At 43.0% G+C, this 21,605-nt stretch overlaps 1 protein-coding gene across 3 annotated transcripts in view; it reads left to right on the top strand.

Annotated features, from left to right (window-relative positions):
- LOC128704696 (F-box only protein 25) overlaps positions 1-19,657 on the top strand; it is a 67,756-nt gene extending 48,099 nt beyond the window's left edge. For all 3 annotated transcript variants that reach the window (XM_070079621.1, XM_070079620.1, XM_070079622.1), the window contains 6 exons: positions 5,339-5,468; positions 6,992-7,141; positions 10,444-10,653; positions 12,370-12,462; positions 15,590-15,759; positions 19,315-19,657. In XM_070079621.1, coding sequence (XP_069935722.1) covers positions 5,339-5,468; positions 6,992-7,141; positions 10,444-10,653; positions 12,370-12,462; positions 15,590-15,759; positions 19,315-19,522 — 961 coding nt within the window. In that variant the 3' untranslated portion in view covers positions 19,523-19,657. The remainder of the gene's footprint in view (positions 1-5,338; positions 5,469-6,991; positions 7,142-10,443; positions 10,654-12,369; positions 12,463-15,589; positions 15,760-19,314) is intronic.
- Positions 19,658-21,605: the final 1,948 nt, after the last annotated feature.

Raw genomic sequence — 21,605 nt, 5'->3', positions numbered from 1 at the left:
CCAGTTGTGACCCCTTGTTCCTGTGTCCCCTCTCTGGAACATCCTATCTCTGTCCACCTTGTCTATTCCCCGCAGTATCTTGTATGTCGTTATCATGTCTCCCCTGACCCTTCTGTCCTCCAGTGTCGACAGTCCAATTTCCCTCAACCTTTCCTCGTACGACATTCCCCTGAGCTCTGGGACTAGCTTTGTTGCAAACCTTTGTACTTTCTCTAACTTCTTGATGTGCTTGACCATGACTTTGTACACAATACATGTCAGAGACACAGGTCTGTAGTTTAGTGCCTCATTTCTGTTTCCTTTCTTAAATATGGGGACTACATTTGCTGTCTTCCATTTCTCAGGTAGTTGCCCAGTTTCAAGGGATGTGTTGAAGATTGTGGTTAGAGGCACTCACAGCATCTCTGCTCCTTCTCTTAGGACCCATGGGGAGATGTTGTCCGGTCCCATCGCCTTTGAGGTATCAAGGTCACTTAGCAGCTTCTGCACCTCCTCCTCGGTTGTTCGTATATCATCCAACACTTGTTGGTATATTCCCTCTTGATGTTCCCTTCTGTGCTGTCTTCCCAGAGCCCTTCCTGTCTCTACTGTAAAAACTTCCTTAAATCTCCTGTTTAGCTCCTCACATAACTCCTGATCATTTCTTGTGAGTTCTCCACCTTCTGTCCTCAATCTGATCACCTGGTCTTTGACTGTTGTCTTCCTTCTGATGTGGCTATAACAACAGTTTCGGGTCAGTCTTGATTTTCGATGCTATGTCATTTTCATACTGTCGCTGGGCCTCCCTCCTTACCTGTGCGTACTCGTTCCTGGCTCTGCGTGTACGTTGGTGTGTGTGTGTGTGTATGTGGGCGGGTGTGTGCACGTTGGTGTGTGTGTGTGTGTGTGTGTGTACTCACCTAATTCACCTAATTGTGGTTACAGGGGTCGAGACTCAGCTCCTGGCCCCGCCTCTTCACTGATTGCTACTAGGTCCTCTCTCTCTCTCTCTCTGCTTCCTGAGCTTTATCATACCTCTTCTTAAAACTATGTATGGTTCCTGCCTCCACTACTTCACTTGCTAGGCTATTCCACTTCCTGACGACTCTATGACTGAAGAAATACTTCCTAATGTCCCTGTGACTCGTCTGAGTCTTCAGCTTCCAGATGTGACCCCTTGTTCCTGTGTCCCCTCTCTGGAACATCCTATCTCTGTCCACCTTGTCTATTCCCCGCAGTATCTTGTATGTCGTTATCATGTCTCCCCTGACCCTTCTGTCCTTCAGTGTCGTCAGTCCGATTTCCCTCAACCTTTCCTCGTAGGACATTCCCCTGAGCTCTGGGACTAGCCTTGTTGCAAACCTTTGTACTTTCTGTAACTTCTTGATGTGCTTGACCAGGTGTGGGTTCCAGACTGGTGCTGCATACTCCAGTATGGGCCTAACATACACAGTGTACAGTGTCTTGAACGATTCCTTATTAAGGTATCGGAACGCTATTCTCAGGTTTGCCAGGCGCCCGTATGCTGCAGCAGTTATTTGGTTGATGTGTGCCTCCGGTGATGTGCTCGGTGTTATGGTCACCCCAAGGTCTTTCTCCCTGAGTGAGGTCTGTAGTCTTTGTCCACCTAGCCTATACTCTGTCTGCGGTCTTCTTTGCCCCTCCCCAATCTTCATGACTTTACATTTGGCAGGATTGAATTCGAGAAGCCAGTTTCTGGACCACATGTCCAGCCTCTCCAGGTCTCTTTGCAGTCCTGCCTCATCCTCATCCGATTTAATTCTGCTCATCAACTTCACATCATCTGCGAATAGGGACACTTCAGAGTCTTGTGTGTGTGTGTGTGTGTGTGTACTCACCTATTTGTACTCACCTATTTGTGGTTGCAGGGGTCGATTCATAGCTCCTGGCCCCGCCTCTTCACTGATTGCTACTAGGTCCTCTCTCTCACTGCTCCATGAGCTTTATCATACCTCACCTTAAAACTATGTATGGTTCCCGCCTCCACTACTTCACTTTCTAGGCTATTCCACGGCTTGACTACTCTATGACTGAAGTAATACTTCCTAACATCCCTTTGATTCATCTGAGTCTTCAACTTCCAATTGTGACCTCTTGTGTCTGTGTCCCATCTCTGGAACATCCCGTCTTTGTCCACCTCGTATATTCCGCGCAGTATTTTATGTGTCGTTATCATGTCTCCCCTGAACCTCCTGGCCTCCAGTGCCGTCAGGCCGATTTCCCTCACCCTTTCTTCGTAGGACAATCCCCGTAGCTCTGGGACTAGTCTTGTTGCAAACCTTTTCACTTTCTCTAATTTCTTGACGTGCTTGACTAGGTGTGGATTCCAAACTGGTGCTGCATACTCCAGTATGGGCCTGACGTAAATGTTATACAGAGTCTTGAACGAATCCTTACTGAGGTATCGGAACGCTATCCATAGGTTTGCCAGGCGCCCGTATGCTGCAGCAGTTATCTGATTGATGTGCGCGTCGGGAGATATGCTCGGTGTTATACTCACCCCCAGATCTTTTTCCTTGAGAGGTTTGCAGACTTTGGCCGTCTAAACTATATTGTGTCTGCGGTCTTCTTTGCCCTTCCCCAATCTTCATGACTTTGCATTTGGCAGGGTTAAACTCAAGGAGCCAGTTGCTGGACCAGGCTTGTAGCCTGTCCAGGTCTCTTTGTAGTCCTGCCTGATCCTCATCCGATTTGATTCTTCTCATTAACTTCACATCGTCCGCAAACAAGGACACTTCTGAGTCTATCCCTTCCGTTATGTCATTCACATATACCAAGAACAGCACAGGTCCTAGGACTGACCCCTGTGGAACCCCGCTTGTTACAGGCGCCCACTCTGACACCTCGTCACGTACCATGACTCGTTGTTGCCTCCCTGTCAGGTATTCTCTGATCCATTGCAGTACCTTTCCTGTTATGTGTGCCTGATCCTCTAGCTTTTGCAGTAACCTCTTGTGAGGAACTGTGTCGAAGGCCTTCTTGCAGTCCAAAAAAATGCAGTCGATCCACCCTTCTCTCTCTTGTCTTACTTCTGTCACCTTGTCATAAAACTCTAGTAGGTTTGTGACACAGGATTTTCCCTCCCTGAAACCATGCTGGTTGTCAATTATACACTTGTTTCTTTCCAGGTGCTCCACCACTCTCCTCCTGATGATCTTCTCCATGACCTTGCAAACTATACACGTTAGTGATACAGGTCTGTAGTTTAGTGCCTCATGTCTGTCTCCCTTTTTAAAAATTGGGACTACATTTGCCATCTTCCATACCTCGGGGAGTTGCCCAGTTTCAAATGATGTGTTGAAGATCTTTGTTAACGGTACACACAATATCTCTGCTCCCTCTTTAAGGACCCATGGAGAGATGTTGTCTGGTCCCACCGCCTTTGAGGTGTCAAGTTCGCATAGCAGCTTCTTCACCTCCTCCTTGGTTATATGTACCTCATCCAGCACTTGCTGGTGCACCCCCCTGCTCTGATTTCCTGGAGTCCTACTGGTTTCCACTGTAAATACTTCTTTAAATCTTGTGTTGAGCTCCTGACATACCTCCCGGTCGTTTCTTGTGAATTCCCCATCACCCTTCCTCAGTCTGATTACCTGGTCCTTGACTGTTGTTTTCCTCCTGATGTGGCTGTACAACAGCTTCGGGTCAGTCTTGACTTTCGATGCTATGTCATTTTCGTATTGCCGCTGAGCCTCCCTTCTTATCTGTGCCTATTCGTTTCTGGCTCTTCGGCTAATCTCTTTATTTTCCTGAGTTCTCTGTCTTCTGTACCTTTTCCATTCTCTAGTACACCTAGTTTTTGCCTCCCTACACCTTTGGGTGAACCAAGGACTCGTTCTGTTCTTCCCATTATTTCTGTTTCTCTTGGGAACAAACCTCTCCTCTGCCTCCTTGCATTTTGTTGCCACATAGTCCATCATTTCTTGTACTGGTTTTCCTGTCAGTTCCCTCTCCCACTGAATGTCTTGAAAGAAGTTCCTCATGCCTGAGTAGTTCCCCCTTTTGTAGTTTGGTTTTTCCCACCCTATTCCTGCTGCTCTCTCCACTTGGAGCTCAACTATGTAGTCGAAGCACAGAACCACATGATCACTAGCTCCCATGGGCCTTTCATACATGATATCCTCGATGTCAGTACTAATCAAGGTGAATACAAGGCCCAGTCTTGCTGGTTCATCCTCTCCTCTCTCTCTGGTAGTGTCTTTAACATGTTGATGCATGAGGTTTTCCAGTACCACATCCATCATCTTGGCTCTCCATGTTTTGGGACCCCCATGGAGCTCCAGGTTTTCCCAGTCAATCTCCTTGTGATTGAAATCACCCATATCTAGTAACTTTGCTTCCCCCATGTGTGCTCTCCTGGCCACCTCGGCTAGTGTGTCGACCATTGCTCTGTTGCTCTCATCGTATTCTTCTCTTGGCCTCCTGCAGTTCTGTGGTGGGTTGTACATTACTGCAATTATCACCTTAAGTCCTTCAGACTGGATTGTTCCTACTAAGTAGTCCCTTTCGCCCGTGCCATCCATTCCTTCCATTTTCTCAAACCCCCACTGGTTTTTAATGAGTAGTGCAACTCCTCCTCCCCCTCTCCTCCCTATGTCTTTCCTGAGGATTTGATATCCGGATGGAAAGATTGAATCTGTTATTATTCTGGTGAGTTTTGTTTCTGTGAGTGCTATTATGTCTGGGGATGTCTCCTTGATTCTTTCGTGCCACTCCTCATACTTGTTTGTTATTCCATCTGCATCTGTATACCACACCTTCAACTTCTTTTCTAAGATTGTGGTCTGGGAGGTGTATTGGGGTTGGGGAAGTGGGAGACCTGGTAAGGAACTGTGGGTGGTTGCTGTGGGGGTGGAGTTTGTAATGTAGTGGGTGGGGGCATTGGATGTGGCATGGGTGTTTTGATTTAGAGTGTTTGGTTGCACTGGGGTTGACCTGGTTGGGAGGCTTCTATAGGAAGTTGTGAGGGAGGCTGTATTTGATCTTCCTGTGTCTGGGATCTCCTGTCTGTCTTCTCCATCCCCTCTCTTTCCTCCTTTCGCCTTTGTACCATCTCTCTCTGTTTCTGCCTTTCTGCTTGTGTTCTGTCACGTGTTCTGTGTGTGTGTGTGTGTGTGTGTGTGTGTGTGTGTGTGTGTGTGTGTGTGTGTGTGTGTGTGTGTGTGTGTGTGTGTGTGTGTGTGTGTGTGGCTTCATGATTACCTGGTCGCGTGTAAGTACGTGGCTAAGGTTAAGTATTGCTTTACAACAGAGAATAAAGTAATGTATTGGTCTACAACAAAGAATAAAGTAATGTATTGGTCTACAACAAAGAATAAATTAATGTATTGGTCTACAGGTTAAATGTTACTGACGCCCAGGAGAGCATGGAAGCTGAAGAGTTGGGTTTGTTATCAAGACGTGGGAGCCGTGGCGAGTTAATGGTTCCTCAGCCATATTGTCGTATCTACACACGCAACACCAAAGAGGTGAGAACGTAATGGAGAACTGTAGTAGGCCTGTTGGCCCATACTAGGCAGGTTCAACTTGCACCCACTCATGTACCTCTCCAGGCTGTCCTACCCAAAGTTCCCACTTTAAAGTGACTATACCTGGGTGTTAGTACTATCTACTAATTCATTTTCAAATATTGCTTCCTATATCCTTCATAACTCTAAATTTGTCCAAGTTGAATCCATTGCTGCGAGTCCTGTCTTGGTTACGTATTTTCAGCATTTTATTTATACGTATGCCTTTTACCAAAGATATATTTTCAACATTTTATACGTATCCCTTTTACGAAAGATATGCATATATGTATATTATTTATGCTTCTTAATGTGAACCTAAGCATTCAATTAGCCTTATTGCAAACACTTTTGTGCTGTTATCTTAGATTTAAATTTTTGCTAACATTCCTAATTCTTTAGATAAGGTAAGATAAGATTTCGTTCGGATTTTTAACCCCGGGGGGTTAGCCACCCAGGATAACCCAAGAAAGTCAGTGCGTCATCGAGGACTGTAACTTATTTCCATTGTGGTCCTTAATCTTGTCCCCCAGGATGCGACCCACACCAGTCGACTAACACCCAGGTACCTATTTGCTGCTAGGTGAACAGGACAACAGGTGTAAGGAAACGTGTCGAAATGTTTCCACCCGCCGGGAATCGAACCCGGGCCCTCCGTGTGTGAAGCGGGAGCTTTAGCCACCAGGCCACCGGGCCTGTGTAAGGTTCTTGATATAAAGAATTGGAGTTGCACTTAACTCTCCTTGGATCAAACCTAATTACCCCCCACACTGAGTAATATATGGTCACCCCCTTGATTGCCTGAAATGGAACTATAATCATTTTTAAAGGGATATATAGAGGTAAGCCAGTGGAAGGCCTCAGATAACCGAAAGCTCCATCTACGGGTCATCATTTGGCTAAGGCCCACATCAGGAAACACTTGTCTTGATTCCTGACAGACCTTAACCTAACCTTGTCTGAGTGCTGGTGGTAAGGTTGTGACTAGCTCTCAGGTGATGACAGTTTGCTTATTGTCTTGAGGCAACCATGCAGCTCGTATGCCATGATAGGCCTCTAGAAATGTTCAGAATTGTACTACGAGTGAAGCCTGTATGGGATGCAGAAATGGTAAAGAGTAATCCAAATTTGAAGTGAATGGTTCATTACCTTTGTAACTTGTTCAGCTATCAAAACTTTAGGGTCCAGTCCCTGGACCCATTATGTACCTCTGTAATCTTTTTTGACTACTGCCCACAGGATGGGTATGGGGTGCATAATAAAGATATTAACCCTTAAACTGTCCAAACATAGAGCTACGTTTTTTTTTTTTACATTTGATTGCATGTAAAATAAAACGTAGATCTACGTTCAGAGCGCTACGCGAGTGAACGTAGATCTATGTTTGGACAGCTTAAGGGTTAAAGTAAATAAACTAAACGAAGGGCTCACTGTATCTTAAGGCTATCATAGGCATTTTTGTTTAATTCTTTGTTCTTTTACAGGTGGCTGGTTTTAATGGGTTGGGCGAGACATTAAAAAAATTGGACTTCATCAATGCTGTCCACGACATTAGACGATTCAGATACATATGCAAGTTGATGGACCTTCTCATTACCCAGAAGCTTTCAACTCTATCAGGTGGAGCACAAAAGGTTAAAACACTTAATATTTCTTAGAGAATTGAAAAAAACTATTGGATATGTCTCTGATAACAGTGAAACTCAAAAGTTTGTTGTGTAGGCTTGAGGTATCTTTGGAAAGAAAGTACATGCAGGTCCTTCTTATACAGCAGGTTAGGTTCCAGGCTACTGTAGGGCCCTGCTTATACAGCAGATTAGGTTACAGGCTACTGTAGGGCCCTGCTTATACAGCAGATTAGGTTACAGGCTACTGTAGGGCCCTGCTTCTACAGCAAGTTAGATTCTGGGCTACTGTAGGGCCCTGCTTCTACAGCAAGTTAGATTCTGGGCTACTGTAGGGCCCTGCTTATACAGCAAGTTAGATTCTGGGCTACTGTAGGGCCCTGCTTATACAGCAGGTTAGATTCTGGGTTACTGTAGGGCCCTGCTTATACAGCAGGTTAGATTCCGGGTTACTGTAGGGCCCTGCTTATACAGCAGGTTAGATTCCAGGCTACTGCTGTAAAGTGAAACATAACCCTGTTTTCACTATCAAACGCATAATAAAAGCCTGATAACATGTTCACACTATCATATATTAAGTGAGCAGTATAGTAGGCCTAAAAAGTTCATATACAGTACACACATTACTTAACTTAAAACATTTTTGTCCTTGGCTTATACTGACTGGTGAATATATTTATTGTAGGAAGTCTGAATAAATGAAGAATGTGTGTAACTGAAAATGCTGCATTAGTGAAGCGCTGTAAAGTGAAGCACTGTAAAATGAAGCACTGTAAAGTGAAGCACTGTAAAGTGAAGTGCTGTAAAGTAAAGCACTGTAAAGTGAAGCACTGTAAAGTGAAGCACTGTAAAGTGAAGCACTGTAAAATGAAGCACTGTAAAGTGAAGCACTGTAAAGTGAAGCACTGTAAAGTGAAGTGCTGTAAAGTGAAGCACTGTAAAGTGAAGCACTGTAAAATGAAGCACTGTAAAGTGAAGCACTGTAAAGTGAAGCACTGTAAAATGAAGCACTGTAAAGTGAAGCACTGTAAAGTGAAGCACTGTAAAGTGAAGCACTGTAAAATGAAGCACTGTAAAGTGAAGCACTGTAAAGTGAAGTGCTGTAAAGTGAAGCACTGTAAAGTGAAGCACTGTAAAATGAAGCACTGTAAAGTGAAGCACTGTAAAGTGAAGCGCTGTAAAGTGAAGTGCTGTAAAGTGAAGCACTGTAAAGTGAAGCACTGTAAAGTGAAGTGCTGTAAAGTGAAGTGCTGTAAAGTGAAGCACTGTAAAGTGAAGCACTGTAAAGTGAAGCACTGTAAAGTGAAGCACTGTAAAGTGAAGCGCTGTAAAGTGAAGCACTGTAAAGTGAAGCGCTGTAAAGTGAAGTGCTGTAAAGTGAAGCGCTGTAAAGTGAAGCACTGTAAAGTGAAGCACTGTAAAGTGAAGTGCTGTAAAGTGAAGCACTGTAAAGTGAAGCACTGTAAAGTGAAGCACTGTAAAGTGAAGTGCTGTAAAGTGAAGCACTGTAAAGTGAAGCACTGTAAAGTGAAGCGCTGTAAAGTGAAGCGCTGTAAAGTGAAGCACTGTAAAGTGAAGCACTGTAAAGTGAAGCACTGTAAAGTGAAGCGCTGTAAAGTGAAGCACTGTAAAGTGAAGTGCTGTAAAGTGAAGCACTGTAAAGTGAAGCACTGTAAAGTGAAGCGCTGTAAAGTGAAGCACTGTAAAGTGAAGCACTGTAAAGTGAAGCACTGTAAAGTGAAGCACTGTAAAGTGAAGCACTGTAAAGTGAAGCACTGTAAAGTGAAGCGCTGTAAAGTGAAGCACTGTAAAGTGAAGCGCTGTAAAGTGAAGTGCTGTAAAGTGAAGCACTGTAAAGTGAAGCACTGTAAAGTGAAGCACTGTAAAGTGAAGCACTGTAAAGTGAAGCACTGTAAAGTGAAGCACTGTAAAGCGGAGCTGCCTCTTCAGTAAGAATGTAACATACATTTTCAGGCTTGTGAAAATGGAATATTTTTATTTTTATTAACACATCGGCTGTGTTGAGAAATGGCATTACCAGCTAAGTTTAAACAGTGAACACTTAACTTAAAGACAACTCATCGCCTGCACAGCCGCCCCTGCAGACGAGGTCTAGAAGCTGTCGAAACCATCTCAACATGGGCTGTCAAGAAATATAATTTGTAAGATTATAAATTACCCCTAGGGGGTGTTATGTCAGCATATTTCATTCACTGATGGCTGACAAAATACCTACTTGTGTGGACTCAATGGTCCGCATATCACCGGGGTTTATTATAAGTGACTAACTCACGACTTTATACTCAACTGCGCAGTCAATAGTAGTACATCACGAGTTAGAACACTTACCTGGGTATATTTATCTGACCCGTAATTATGCCCAGATATCCGTTGAGTTGATTGAAGAATAGTGTTCTTTGAAGAATGTCGCACTACACTCTGTTGGATCGCAACACTCGTTGTTACACTGTTCATCAACAATTGTTCACACAATATCACTAAGAAGTTGATCACACTTCTCTGTAAGTGTTTATCGTGTTTTGTGAGACACTTTGTCCACACTAACGCACAGATCAGTGTTCTTTGTTGGTTATCCTGGTGTCAGTGTCACTCTCAGTAGAGTCAAAAGTAATCTGAAGATGCCACAGCACCCCACGCCGTTGCTCCCCTAGCACAAAAAAAAGCTGACCTAGTACTTTTTGCTTCCTTGCCACTTCCTCGATGAAGCAAAGCAGAATGTTTGATTCTTGCTGTCTTAAGCATAGACAACAATGTCCACTATCTTTACTATGGTAATAAAGTGGGAGCAGGATTTTCCTTAATTGTCCTGCTAAAGTAAGAGATGTACTGTCTCTTATAAAAATACACTTTGCAACACTGGACTGCAAGGAGCAGAGGTCATTTGACCACGCATACTCGTACAGCATCTGTGATCAATTACTCACAGTAGCAGTAAACAAGATATTTGCCCCTTCTGAGAGGGCTGGGCCCCTCAGGGCTGAAAGGGGCTGAAGGGGCTGAAGGGGGCTGATACCCCCCTCCTGGAGAAAATTTCTCCACAGGCTGTTTCCCACCAAGGTAGGGTGATCCGAAAAAGAAGAAATGCTTTTATCATTATTCACTCCATCACTGTCTTGCCAGAGGTGTGCCAACACTACAGTTCAAAAAGTATAACATATCCCCACGTCTCCTTCAGATCACAGGCATTGTAGTTCCCACCTCCAGGACTCAAGTCCAGTTAATCAGTTTCCCTGACTCCCTTCATAAATGTTACTTTGCTCACACTTACATAAAAATTAATTCCTTTGCAGATGCTATTCGGTATGTTGGAAGAGGTAGCATATGAGGTGACCAGCAGCCAACAGAACGTACATGTGCTTCAGCATCTCCTTCAAGAGCTACGAAAAAGATTAGAGGACTACCTATGGGGTAACAAACTTGGGTCTGCTATTTTATGGGAGCAGCATTCACGTCGACTTCAGGACATACATGCAATTGCGACCACAATTAAGATCCAGCAGGTAATTATTTTAATAGCAGGAGTGAGTGGGGGTAGGTAGCTTTTTATGATTTGATGTGCTGTTGGAGTGTGAAGGGATTCAGGGAAACTGGTAGCTGGACTTGAGTCCTGGAGGTGGGGAGTACAGTGTCTGCCCTCTGGAGAGATGTTAATGTTGTAGTTTTGAACTGTAATGGAAATATAAACACATATGCAGTTTAATGTGATCCTTTATTGACAACGTTTCGCCCACACAGTGGGCTTTTTCAAGTCACAAACAGATCTACCTGGGGTGGAAGGTACGTGACTTGAAAAATCCCACTGTGTGGGCGAAACATTGTCAATAAAGGATCACATTATACTGCATGTGTGTTTATATTTCCATTGTGTCGGTATTTTATACCATTTATTTCCATTTTGAACTGTAATACAGTATCATTAACCCTTTGAGGGTCGACAGGCCCTCTCCGAAACTTGTTCTCAGGGTCGGCCAAATTTCAGAAAAAAAAAATTATTTTTTCTTATGAAAAGATAGAGAATCTTTTCCCGATCACAGTGACACCAAAAGTATGAAATTTGATGGAAAACTTACGGAATTATGCTCTCGCGAAGTTAGCGGTCTGGACGATGTTTACGTATCGGCGATTTTGCCCACTTTGAGCCCTATTTTCGACCAATTCCAATGTACTAGTCGACAAAAACCATAATTATTTCGCTAGAACTCCATTTTTTCTATCGAATGAGTACAAGAAGCCACCCATTTACCAATTTTAACTATCTAATAAAGTGGTCAGAATTTAGCAATTTTGCCAATTTCACACAAATTTCAAGATGCCAATTTCCGAATAGGGTCCAGAATAAACAAGACAGACATTCCTGGCACTAAAATAACAAGTTCTCTGTTCGTTAGTCACATCCCCAGGCCTCTCTTATATTTCTTTGGCTTTCCACTTTGAATTTTTATTCTTACAAAAAATAGAAGATTTACTGTTATGCAGACTACTGCATTAGTGTAGAAATGGTATAAATAATATCAGCGCACTTGTGAAAGAATATTAGACTTGCCAGTTGACATGTATTGGACGCGTGGCACGATTTGTTTACTTTTGAACTTTGATAAAAATCGAACATTTCTGCTACTTTGCGCTCAATTTCAAGGTACTTTTCATTGTAAAACCAGTCAAAATCACCTCAATTTCTGTAATATGTCTTCCATTCTATAAAATGAGACCAAGAAAACTAGAATACAACAATAAATACCATACGAAAATACAGTGCAAAGTCGCTGTTTTATTCCAAAAACACGGTCAAAGTTTTTTTTTTCTCATTACGCACTGTGCTGCAGGATTTTTTTTATACTGTGCACACTGACCACATAGACCCATTCTTTCATATGTAGGCCTACCAGCTTTCTCTCATTAGATATGAAGGCACAGGAATTTAGGCGTACTAGTATGTCAAAATCCTTGGGTCGTAAGCCGTACTAGTATGGCCGAAACCCTCAAAGGGTTAAGCCTCTGGCAGAACAGTGATAAGAGTGAATGATGGTGAAAGTGTTTCCTTTTTTTTGGCTCCCCATGCCTCGGTGGGACATGGCCGATGTGTTAAAAAAATAAATTCTTCTTTGGTACTGTATTAGGATTTATTAGTACTGTACTGTATTAAATTTTGGAGTAAGTTTTTTTATTTCATGTGATGGTTTACCTGTGGTTTAATGTTAAAACCTTTTATTTTTCAGCCAGGTGATGACATGCATCCAACACTACAAGAAGTGCCTGAAGAATGTATACGAGAAATTTTGAAAAGACTCGACAACCATAATGACATTAGGGTAAGTATTTGTTATACATTTTACAGACTGAGAAGCATTATTGAATCTCAAGACCATTTTAAACCAAGCCCCAGGTACACCGAGCCCCAGGTACACCGAGCCCCAGGTACACCGAGCCCCAGGTGCACCGAGCCCCAGGTACACCGAGCCCCAGGTACACCGAGCCCCAGGTACATAAGTTATATTGTGCTGTTAAACTTATAATCTAACTTTCTTCTTTCAACACACCGGCCATATCCCACCAAGGCAGGGCGGCCCAAAAAGAAAAATGAAAATATCTCTTTAAATTTAGTAATGTATACATGAGGGGGTTATTAGCCCTTTGCTCCTATAATGTAACTATTCTCTCAATTATTTTTAGGCTTGTTTAATCTTAAGTCTGCCTGAAATATTTTGCATAGCTACAAATACAAATTTTTATTTACGTATCTATGCCATACAAATAGTGTAGCTAAATTGGTAGCGCACTGAGCTCACACACTGAGGTCCGTGGTTCGATCCCCAGTATGGATAAGAATGTTTCGACATGTTTCCTTAAGACACCTGCTGTTTCTGTTCAATTATCAGTAAAATAGTTACCTTAGGGGTTAGTTGATGGGTGTGAGTAGCATCCTGGGGACAATTTACCTAATTTGCAGGAAATGCTCAGCATAACAAAGAGCTTTCTATATAGTAGTGTCATTGATGTCAGTTATGGTCTGTATACCTTGTACATGTACAGTGGACCCCCGGTTAACGATATTTTTTCACTCCAGAAGTATGTTCAGGTGCCAGTACTGACCGAATTTGTTCCCTTAAGGAATATTGTGAAGTAGATTAGTCCATTTCAGACCCCCAAACATACATGTACAAACGCACTTACATAAATACACTTACATAATTGGTCGCATTTGGAGGTGATCGTTATGCGGGGGTCCACTGTACTTGTATACCTTGTACATGTACTTGTATACCTTGTACATGTACTTGTATACCTTTTACATGTACTTGTATACCTTGTACATGTACTTGTATACCTTGTACATGTACTTGTATACCTTGTACATGTACTTGTATACCTTTTACATGTACTTGTATACCTTGTACATGTACTTGTATACCTTGTACATGTACTTGTATACCTTGTACATGTACTTGTAGAAATAAAGATTATTAGTATTATTAGGGACAAAAGAAAGCCACTAATACGCACAGCATTTTGGGCAAGCTAATCCTAATGATAATCAATCAAAACAGTATACAAATCAGCCAGCCTTCTGTATTTCTGTCTCCATGTGGGTTAGTATTGAGCATTTTGACAGACTATTCAGTAGGAGTTCTTATGTAGCTAACTACAAACTTATGTAGAATAAGAAAGGTAGCTAGTGAACCAATGGTGCATTTTAGCACGACATGAGGCCCTGTTTTCGTGTGACACTCTAGTAAAGGATGCCAATGTTTTTGTTTAAAACTATTCTAACCTGGGAAGTACAGTGTCTGCACTCTGAAGGAGGGGTGTTAATGTTGTGGTTTAAAAACTGTAGTGTAAAGCACCCTTCTGGCAAGACAGTGATGGAGTGAATGATGGTGAAAGTTTTTCTTTTTCGGGCCACCCTGCCTTGGTGGGCCACCCTGCCTTGGTGAGCCACCCTGCTTTGGTGGGCCACCCTGCCTTGGTGGATCACCCTGCCTTGGTGGGCCACCCTGCCTTGGTGGACCACCCTGCCTTGGTGGGCCACCCTGCCTTGGTGGACCACCCTGCCTTGGTGGACCACCCTGCCTTGGTGGACCACCCTGCCTGGGTGGACCACCCTGCCTTGGTGGACCACCCTGCCTTGGTGGACCACCCTGCCTGGGTGGGCCACCCTGCCTTGGTGGACCACCCTGCCTTGGTGGGCCACCCTGCCTTGGTGGACCACCCTGCCTTGGTGGGCCACCCTGCCTTGGTGGACCACCCTGCCTTGGTGGACCACCCTGCCTTGGTGGGGCACCCTGCCTTGGTGGACCACCCTGCCTTGGTGGATCACCCTGCCTTGGTGGGCCACCCTGCCTTGGTGGACCACCCTGCCTTGGTGGACCACCCTGCCTTGGTGGATCACCCTGCCTTGGTGGACCACCCTGCCTGGGTGGACCACCCTGCCTGGGTGGACCACCCTGCCTGGGTGGGAATCGGCCAGTGTGATAATAATAAAAATAATAAAAGGAATGTATTTCTTTTTCTTTATCTCAAACTGATTCAATGATCTTCATTTTTGTGGACTGGTTCAATAGAGACGGTGAAGATACTGCAAGTTGCAATTGATGTACAATGCGCTTTACCGTGTATGTCAACTTTTTAATCATGCAATCTATTATACATATGTATTATCTTGGTAAATACATTCATTTGCTGTTTATTCTACCCCCTTACCAGGACGCTACTCTCAATAGTTGACTAACATCCTTATACATGACCATAACACATGACCATAACACATGACCATAATACATGACCATAACACATGACCACAACACAAGGCACAGATCACTCTTTGATGTTCCTCGTGTCCATCTCACGCTTTGCAAAAACTCAATGCACATAAAAGGCCCAAAAATCTGGAATTCATTACCTGTGAATATAAAAGAAACACTGTTTATAAATTCGTCTCTTCTCAAAAATCACTCACTCACCCTCAACTAAATAAATACTGAATAATTGTATCTCATAAATGTTTAACCTGTGACCCCAATCAAACTTTTTAACTTTTAATTACATTACCTAACATAATACTCCATTCTACTGATTACACAGCAACACAGTAAATGACCATATGACCTGTCTTTGAAATATTCATTTGTGCTTAATTGTTATCTGTTTACAGTAATGTTTTACCACTGAATATATCATTGCTTAGTTAATCTTAAGTTAATTTTAAGCTGCCCATAATGTGCTGCATACAAGGAGCTTTGGCATGTTGCACTTAACAACTGTATTTTTTGTACTTCTTTGTATCATGTTCAAATTAATAAATAAATAAATAAATAATACTTATTTACTGCAAGTTAGGTTAGGTAAGGTTTGCCAGGAAACAGGACAAGTGTTTCCTGATGTGGGAAATTGATGCAGGCATATTGGATGTTCTTAAAATCAAACTATCACTACTTTCAGGCTGCCGGGGAAGCATATAGTCTAATGGCAAAAGTAAGCGAAGAAAAAAGTATTTGGCGATTGCTGTGTCGGTTTCACTGGACACCAGCACAAATAGAACACGTGATTCTGATGCATAAAGAGTTACAGGTCCAGAAGAATTGGCGGAAAGTCTACGATAGACTCAGGAGGTGAGTAACAGTTAAAATTTAATACAGCCTCTCCTCAGTGACGTACTCGTTTACCGATGACTTGGACTTATGACGGGCTCTCCGACTAATATATTAGAGCTAATTTCCTCTGTTTTGTTTATTACAATATACAGTACACTACTGTATAAACATAAGAACATAAGAAAGGAGGAACACTGCAGCAGGCCTGTTGGCCCATACTAGGCAGGTCCTTTACAATTCATCCCACTAACAAACAAAAATATACCAGAAATGTTATAAATGGTGCAAAGATGACATTAAAACAATATCAAAGATGGCTGACACAAACCCACCACCATTATAGTGTGCTCCTCACTTAGCGACGAATTTGTTTACCGACGTGGTCTTAGGAACGGAACTCTGTCGTAAAGTGAGGAGAGGCTGTACTGCTGAATTAATGTTTCTGTTTCATTCAATCAAATTCCAAACAGTTTATCAGGTTTCTTAGGGGCTTGGACATACAGCAGGCATGTGTGAGAAAGATAGGAATGGAGATGAATGGTTTTTGGGGCTTGACGAGCTGTTGGAGCGTGAGCAGGGTAATATTTTGTGAAGGGATTCAGGGAAACTGGTTAGCTGGGCTTGAGTCCTGGAGGTGGGCAGTACAATGCCTGCACTTTAAAGGAGGGGTTTGGAAAATTTGCTGTTTGGAGTGACAACTGAACTGTTGCATCTGTGCACTTCTGCAAAGACAGTGTGTGTGATTGTTGGTGAAAGTCTTGAATAATGTTAAAAGTGTTTTTTTTTTGGCTCACCATGCCTTGGTGGGAGACGGCTGACATGTTGAAAAAAAATCTATGCAAAATAATATAGACATAGATAATCAGAATTTTTTGTGTTGACAGTACAGTAGAACTCCCATATCTGCGGATTCAGTTTCCGCAGTTTCAGTTATCCACGGTTTACCGTGGTCCAAAAATAACCCTTAATTTTGCTTAATAATAACACCAAGACATCAAAGTAACGATGATGGTGGTAGTTCCTCAGATCCTGAGAGAAACTGTGAAGTGGTGTCCAGCAGTGAAAAAATGCTAATTCTCATCTTATTGTGCATAATTTATTAATTAAACTTTATCATAGATATGTAAATGAAAATAGGCATATACAGTGGACCCCCGCTTAACGAACACCTCCAAATGCGACCAATTATGTAAGTGTATTTATGTAAGTGCGTTTGTACATGTATGTTTGGGGGTCTGAAATGGACTAATCTACTTCACAATATTCCTTATGGGAAAAAATTCGGTCAGTACTGGCACCTGAACATACTACTGGAATGAAAAAAGTTCGTTAACCGGGGGTCCACTGTATAGGGATCAGTACTATCCGTGGTTGGTCTTGGAATGTGTTACCCGTAGATATGGAGCGACTACTTGTGGCTAAAGCTCCCGCTTCACACATGGAGGGCTCGGGTTCGATTCCCGGCGGGTGGAAACATTTCAACATGTTTCCTTACACCTGTTGTCCTGTTCACCTAGCGGCAAATAGGTACCTGGGTGTTAGTCGACTGGTGTGGGTCGCATCCTGGGGGACAAGATTGAGGACCCCAGTGGAAATAAGTTAGACAGTCCTCGATGACGCACTGATTTTCTTGGGTTATCCTGGGTGGCTAACCCTCCGGGGTTAAAAATCCGAACGAAATCTTATCTTGTCTTACTGTATATTAACCCATAAATGGTCCAAACGTATACATGTATATATGTTCTCTCGCATAGTGCCCCTAATTTTTTGAGAAAAAAAAAATAGTTTTTTTTAATAGGAAAAAAGAGCATATGGTACCCAGGCGTCCCCAATTATTTTAATATGGCACACAGTGAGTGTGCACACCCATTCTCTCATGTCTAGGTGACTCAGGCTTATCATGGCAATGTTGAATGTATGACAAATAAAACATATATATACGTTTGGGACACTAGCGGTAAAAACGTATGTATACGTTTGGACCGTTAACGGGTTAATAGCAATGACTCGGCTACACTTGTGTGACCATGAAGAAAAGCACCTTAATGCTGGAGGGCTCCTGATCCAGAGAACTAGATTTACTCTTCCCTTCCTTGGATTGAACCTGATCGCCTCACATTACCCAGTCACTACATGACCAAAATGGTTTTAGAGCACTAACCTCTGATTAGAGTAAATAATTACTGTACATGTGGGTGCCGCACACAGCACTGTGAAGTGCTGATTTGGTTTAAGCAATGTTCCTTATGGGAGCAAATTCGTTGGGTATCAGCACTCGAACAGCCTTCTGGAACAAAATAAGTTCGGACCCCAAGGTACCACCGTACTGTGCTTACAGTCTACTTAAACCTAGACATAGGTTATTGAGTAGCGTAAGAATGTAAATTTAAACATGAAAAATGCTGAGGAGAATTACATCAGTAAAAAGATCCCTAGGTTAAACCACGGTACGGGTGGGGATTGAATTCGCGGCGAGTGAGTCGTAAAACTCAATGGTTTGTTTGCTATCGTGGCATTACGATTTTGTGAGTCATCCCTAGGTTATTTTTCTACATGATTTCACCACAGTTACATTCTCAGTTGCAAATGGTGGTGACCTGTGGCCTGGAAGGCAACACTTTAGCCTCACACATGCTGAGTGTCCATGGATCGATCCCTGGCAAGGGTGGAAACATTGGACGTGTTTCCTCATACCTGTTGAACATGTTCACCTAACAAGTAGGTACCTGGGTGTTAGGTGACTGGTGTGGGTTGCATCCTGGAGGGACAAGACTAAAGGACCACAATGGAAATAAGAGTCCTTGATGACACACTGACTTTCTTGGGTTATCCCAGGTGGCTAACCCTGTGGGGTTAAAAATCCCAGCAACATCTTATTATAATGAGTTGGAACCCTTACAGGAGGTTCCTTGATGCTGGTGAGAGGGCTCTTGATCTAGGGAATTGGATCTGTGCTCCTTTTCCTTTGATTAAGCCCGAATTCAATCTACAGGTGCTGCATAACCCATATGGGTTTAGTGTTCCCCCATGAATAATTAATGAACTGGAGTGCAAATGGCATTTTTTCCTTATAAATTCCAAATGTGTTAAATTGTAGACAACAAAGTAATGGCAGGAGTTATTGTATATACAGTGGATCCCCGGTTTACGATCACCTCCCAATGCGACCAATTATGTAAGTGTATTTATGTAAGTGAGTTTGTATGTGTATGTTTGGGGGTCTGAAATGGACTAATCTAATTCACAATATTCCTTATGGGAACAAATTCGGTCAGTAATGGCACCTGAACATACTTCTGGAATGAAATAATATCGTAAACCGGGGTCCACTGTACAGTGGTACCTCAAGTTACGAACTTAATTTGTTCCAGAAGGCTGTTCAAGTGCCGATACCGAACAAATTTGTTCCCATAAGGAATAATGTACACTTACATAATTGTTCAAGTTGGGAGCTGTACGAATCTCGGGGTACCACTGTAGTTTTAAATGCACTTAGTTGTATAGTCTGTATTTAAACTGATTGAAAGATTTTTTCCTTCAACAGGACTATAAAAATAATTTTTCCTTCAACAGGACTTACGGACTGCGAGAGGAGTACGCAGAAAAACTTTGCCTCTGTCGCAATTGTAGCTGCATGTTCTGGGAAACCTATGGACATCCTTGTCGCAATGACACTGACCCAAGCGCCACTATTGAAGACCACTTAGAGGAAGTCAAATCTGATAGTATTATTTACATTTCTATAACACCACAGCAATTTCTTAAATATTTTCATCTGTAGTTTACGTTAGGTGTTGTAAATATGTGGTAGAAGTCGGTGATATTACTTTTAGTTCGGTTTATTTAAAAACGTTATATCTGGAAGAATCTGAAGTTTATAGACTTGAATGGAAGAAAATATACCTTTGATAAGTTCCGAGAGTTTTTCTACTCCCGGAGCCCGGCCGTAGGCTGTGTTTAGGATGGTAAGAGGAGGAGAGGCGGCGTATTTAACAGCTGATGTACAGTGATCCCCACAAGGGAGGTTCCTTGATGCTGGTGAGGGGCTCTTGATCTAAGGAATTGGACTCGTCATCCCTTCCTTGAATCGAAACTGATTGCCTCCCATTTTCCAGGCTCTATACGATCCACACTGTGCTGTATGACCCTTGTAGGTCTAGCGCTTCTTTTTGATTATATGATCCGTACAGATTAAGCACATCCCAAAATATAACACTGTACACACAAGGCGCTCCCTGAAAAAATTTGGCAAGTATTAATTTTAAAGAACCAAGAGAAAGTTCAAGGTTCACAAAACTTAATTTGTAAACTACTAAATAATTTTATCACTCAAATGTTGTTCCATACAAAACTTCTTTAGTTGTTTTAGTTTCATGTGTGTATTTAACCAGACACACGAATACATGTACAGCTGTATATTCATACAGCTGTACAATACACAAATAACCCAGTATAGGAGAGAACTTACCAAGCCTGGTCATGGACCGGGCCCCAGGGGCGGTGACCCCCAGAACATCCTCCAGGTATACCACGTTTCGATCTTACTTGGACCGTGACTTTATAAATGGTCCAAGTTGGACCAAAACATCATCATAAATGGGAAAAGTTAGCCAAATCATATTGATTTTTTCAAGTAACAGATATGCATATTTTACATTTTTTTTTTTTAACAAGTCGGCCGTCTCCCACCGAGGCAGGGTGGCCCACCGAGGCAGGGTGGCCCACCGAGGCAGGGTGACCCACCGAGGTAGGGTGGCCCACCGAGGCAGGGTGGCCCACCGAGGCAGGGTGGCCAACCGAGGCAGGGTGGCCCACCGAGGCAGGGTGGCCCACCGAGGCAGGGTGGCCCACCGAGGCAGGGTGGCCCACCGAGGCAGGGTGGCCCACCGAGGCAGGGTGGCCCACCAAGGCAGGGTGGCCCACTGAGGCAGGGTGACCCAAAAAAGAAAGAAAATCCCCAAAAAGAAAATACTTTCATCATCATTCAACATTTTCACCTCACTCACACATAATCACTGTTTTTGCAGAGGTGCTCAGAACACAACAGTTTAGAAGCATATACGTATAAAGATACACAATATATCCCTCCAAACTGCTAATATCCCGAACCCCTCCTTTAAAGTGCAGGCATTGTACTTCCCATTTCCAGGACTCAAGTCCGGTTATATAAAAATAACCAGTTTCCCTGAATCCCTTCACTAAATATTACCCTGCTTACACTCCAACAGCTCGTCAGGTCCCAAATACCATTCGTCTCCATTCACTCCTATCAAACACGCTCATGCACGCTTGCTGGAAGTCCAAGCCCCTCGCCCACAAAACCTCCTTTATCCCCTCCCTCCAACCTTTTCGAGGACGACCCCTACCCTGCCTTCCTTCCCCTACAGATTTGTACGCTCTCCATGTCATTCTACTTTGATCCATTCTCTCTAATTGACCAAACCAACTCAACAACCCCTCTTCAGCCCTCTGACTAATACTTTTATTAACTCCACACCTTCTCCTAATTTCCACACTCCGAATTTTCTGCATAATATTTACACCACACATTGCCCTTAGACAGGACATCTCCACTGCCTCCAACTGCCTCCTCGCTGCTGCATTCACAACCAAAGCTTCACACCCATATAAGAGTGTTGGTACTACTATACTTTCATACATTCCCTTCTTTGCCTCCATAGATAATGTTTTTTGTCTCCACATATACCTCAATGCACTACTCACCTTTTTTTCCTCATCAATTCTATGATTAACCTCATCCTTCATAAATCCATTCGCTGACACGTCAACTCCCAAGTGTCTGAAAACATTCACTTCTTCCATACTCCTCCTCCCCAATTTGATATCCAATTTCTCTTTATCTA

Source organism: Cherax quadricarinatus, chromosome 100, assembly GCF_038502225.1.
Source record: "Cherax quadricarinatus isolate ZL_2023a chromosome 100, ASM3850222v1, whole genome shotgun sequence".
Classification (NCBI taxonomy): Eukaryota; Metazoa; Arthropoda; class Malacostraca; order Decapoda; family Parastacidae; genus Cherax; species Cherax quadricarinatus.
This window is presented reverse-complemented; position numbering and strand designations above follow the sequence as displayed.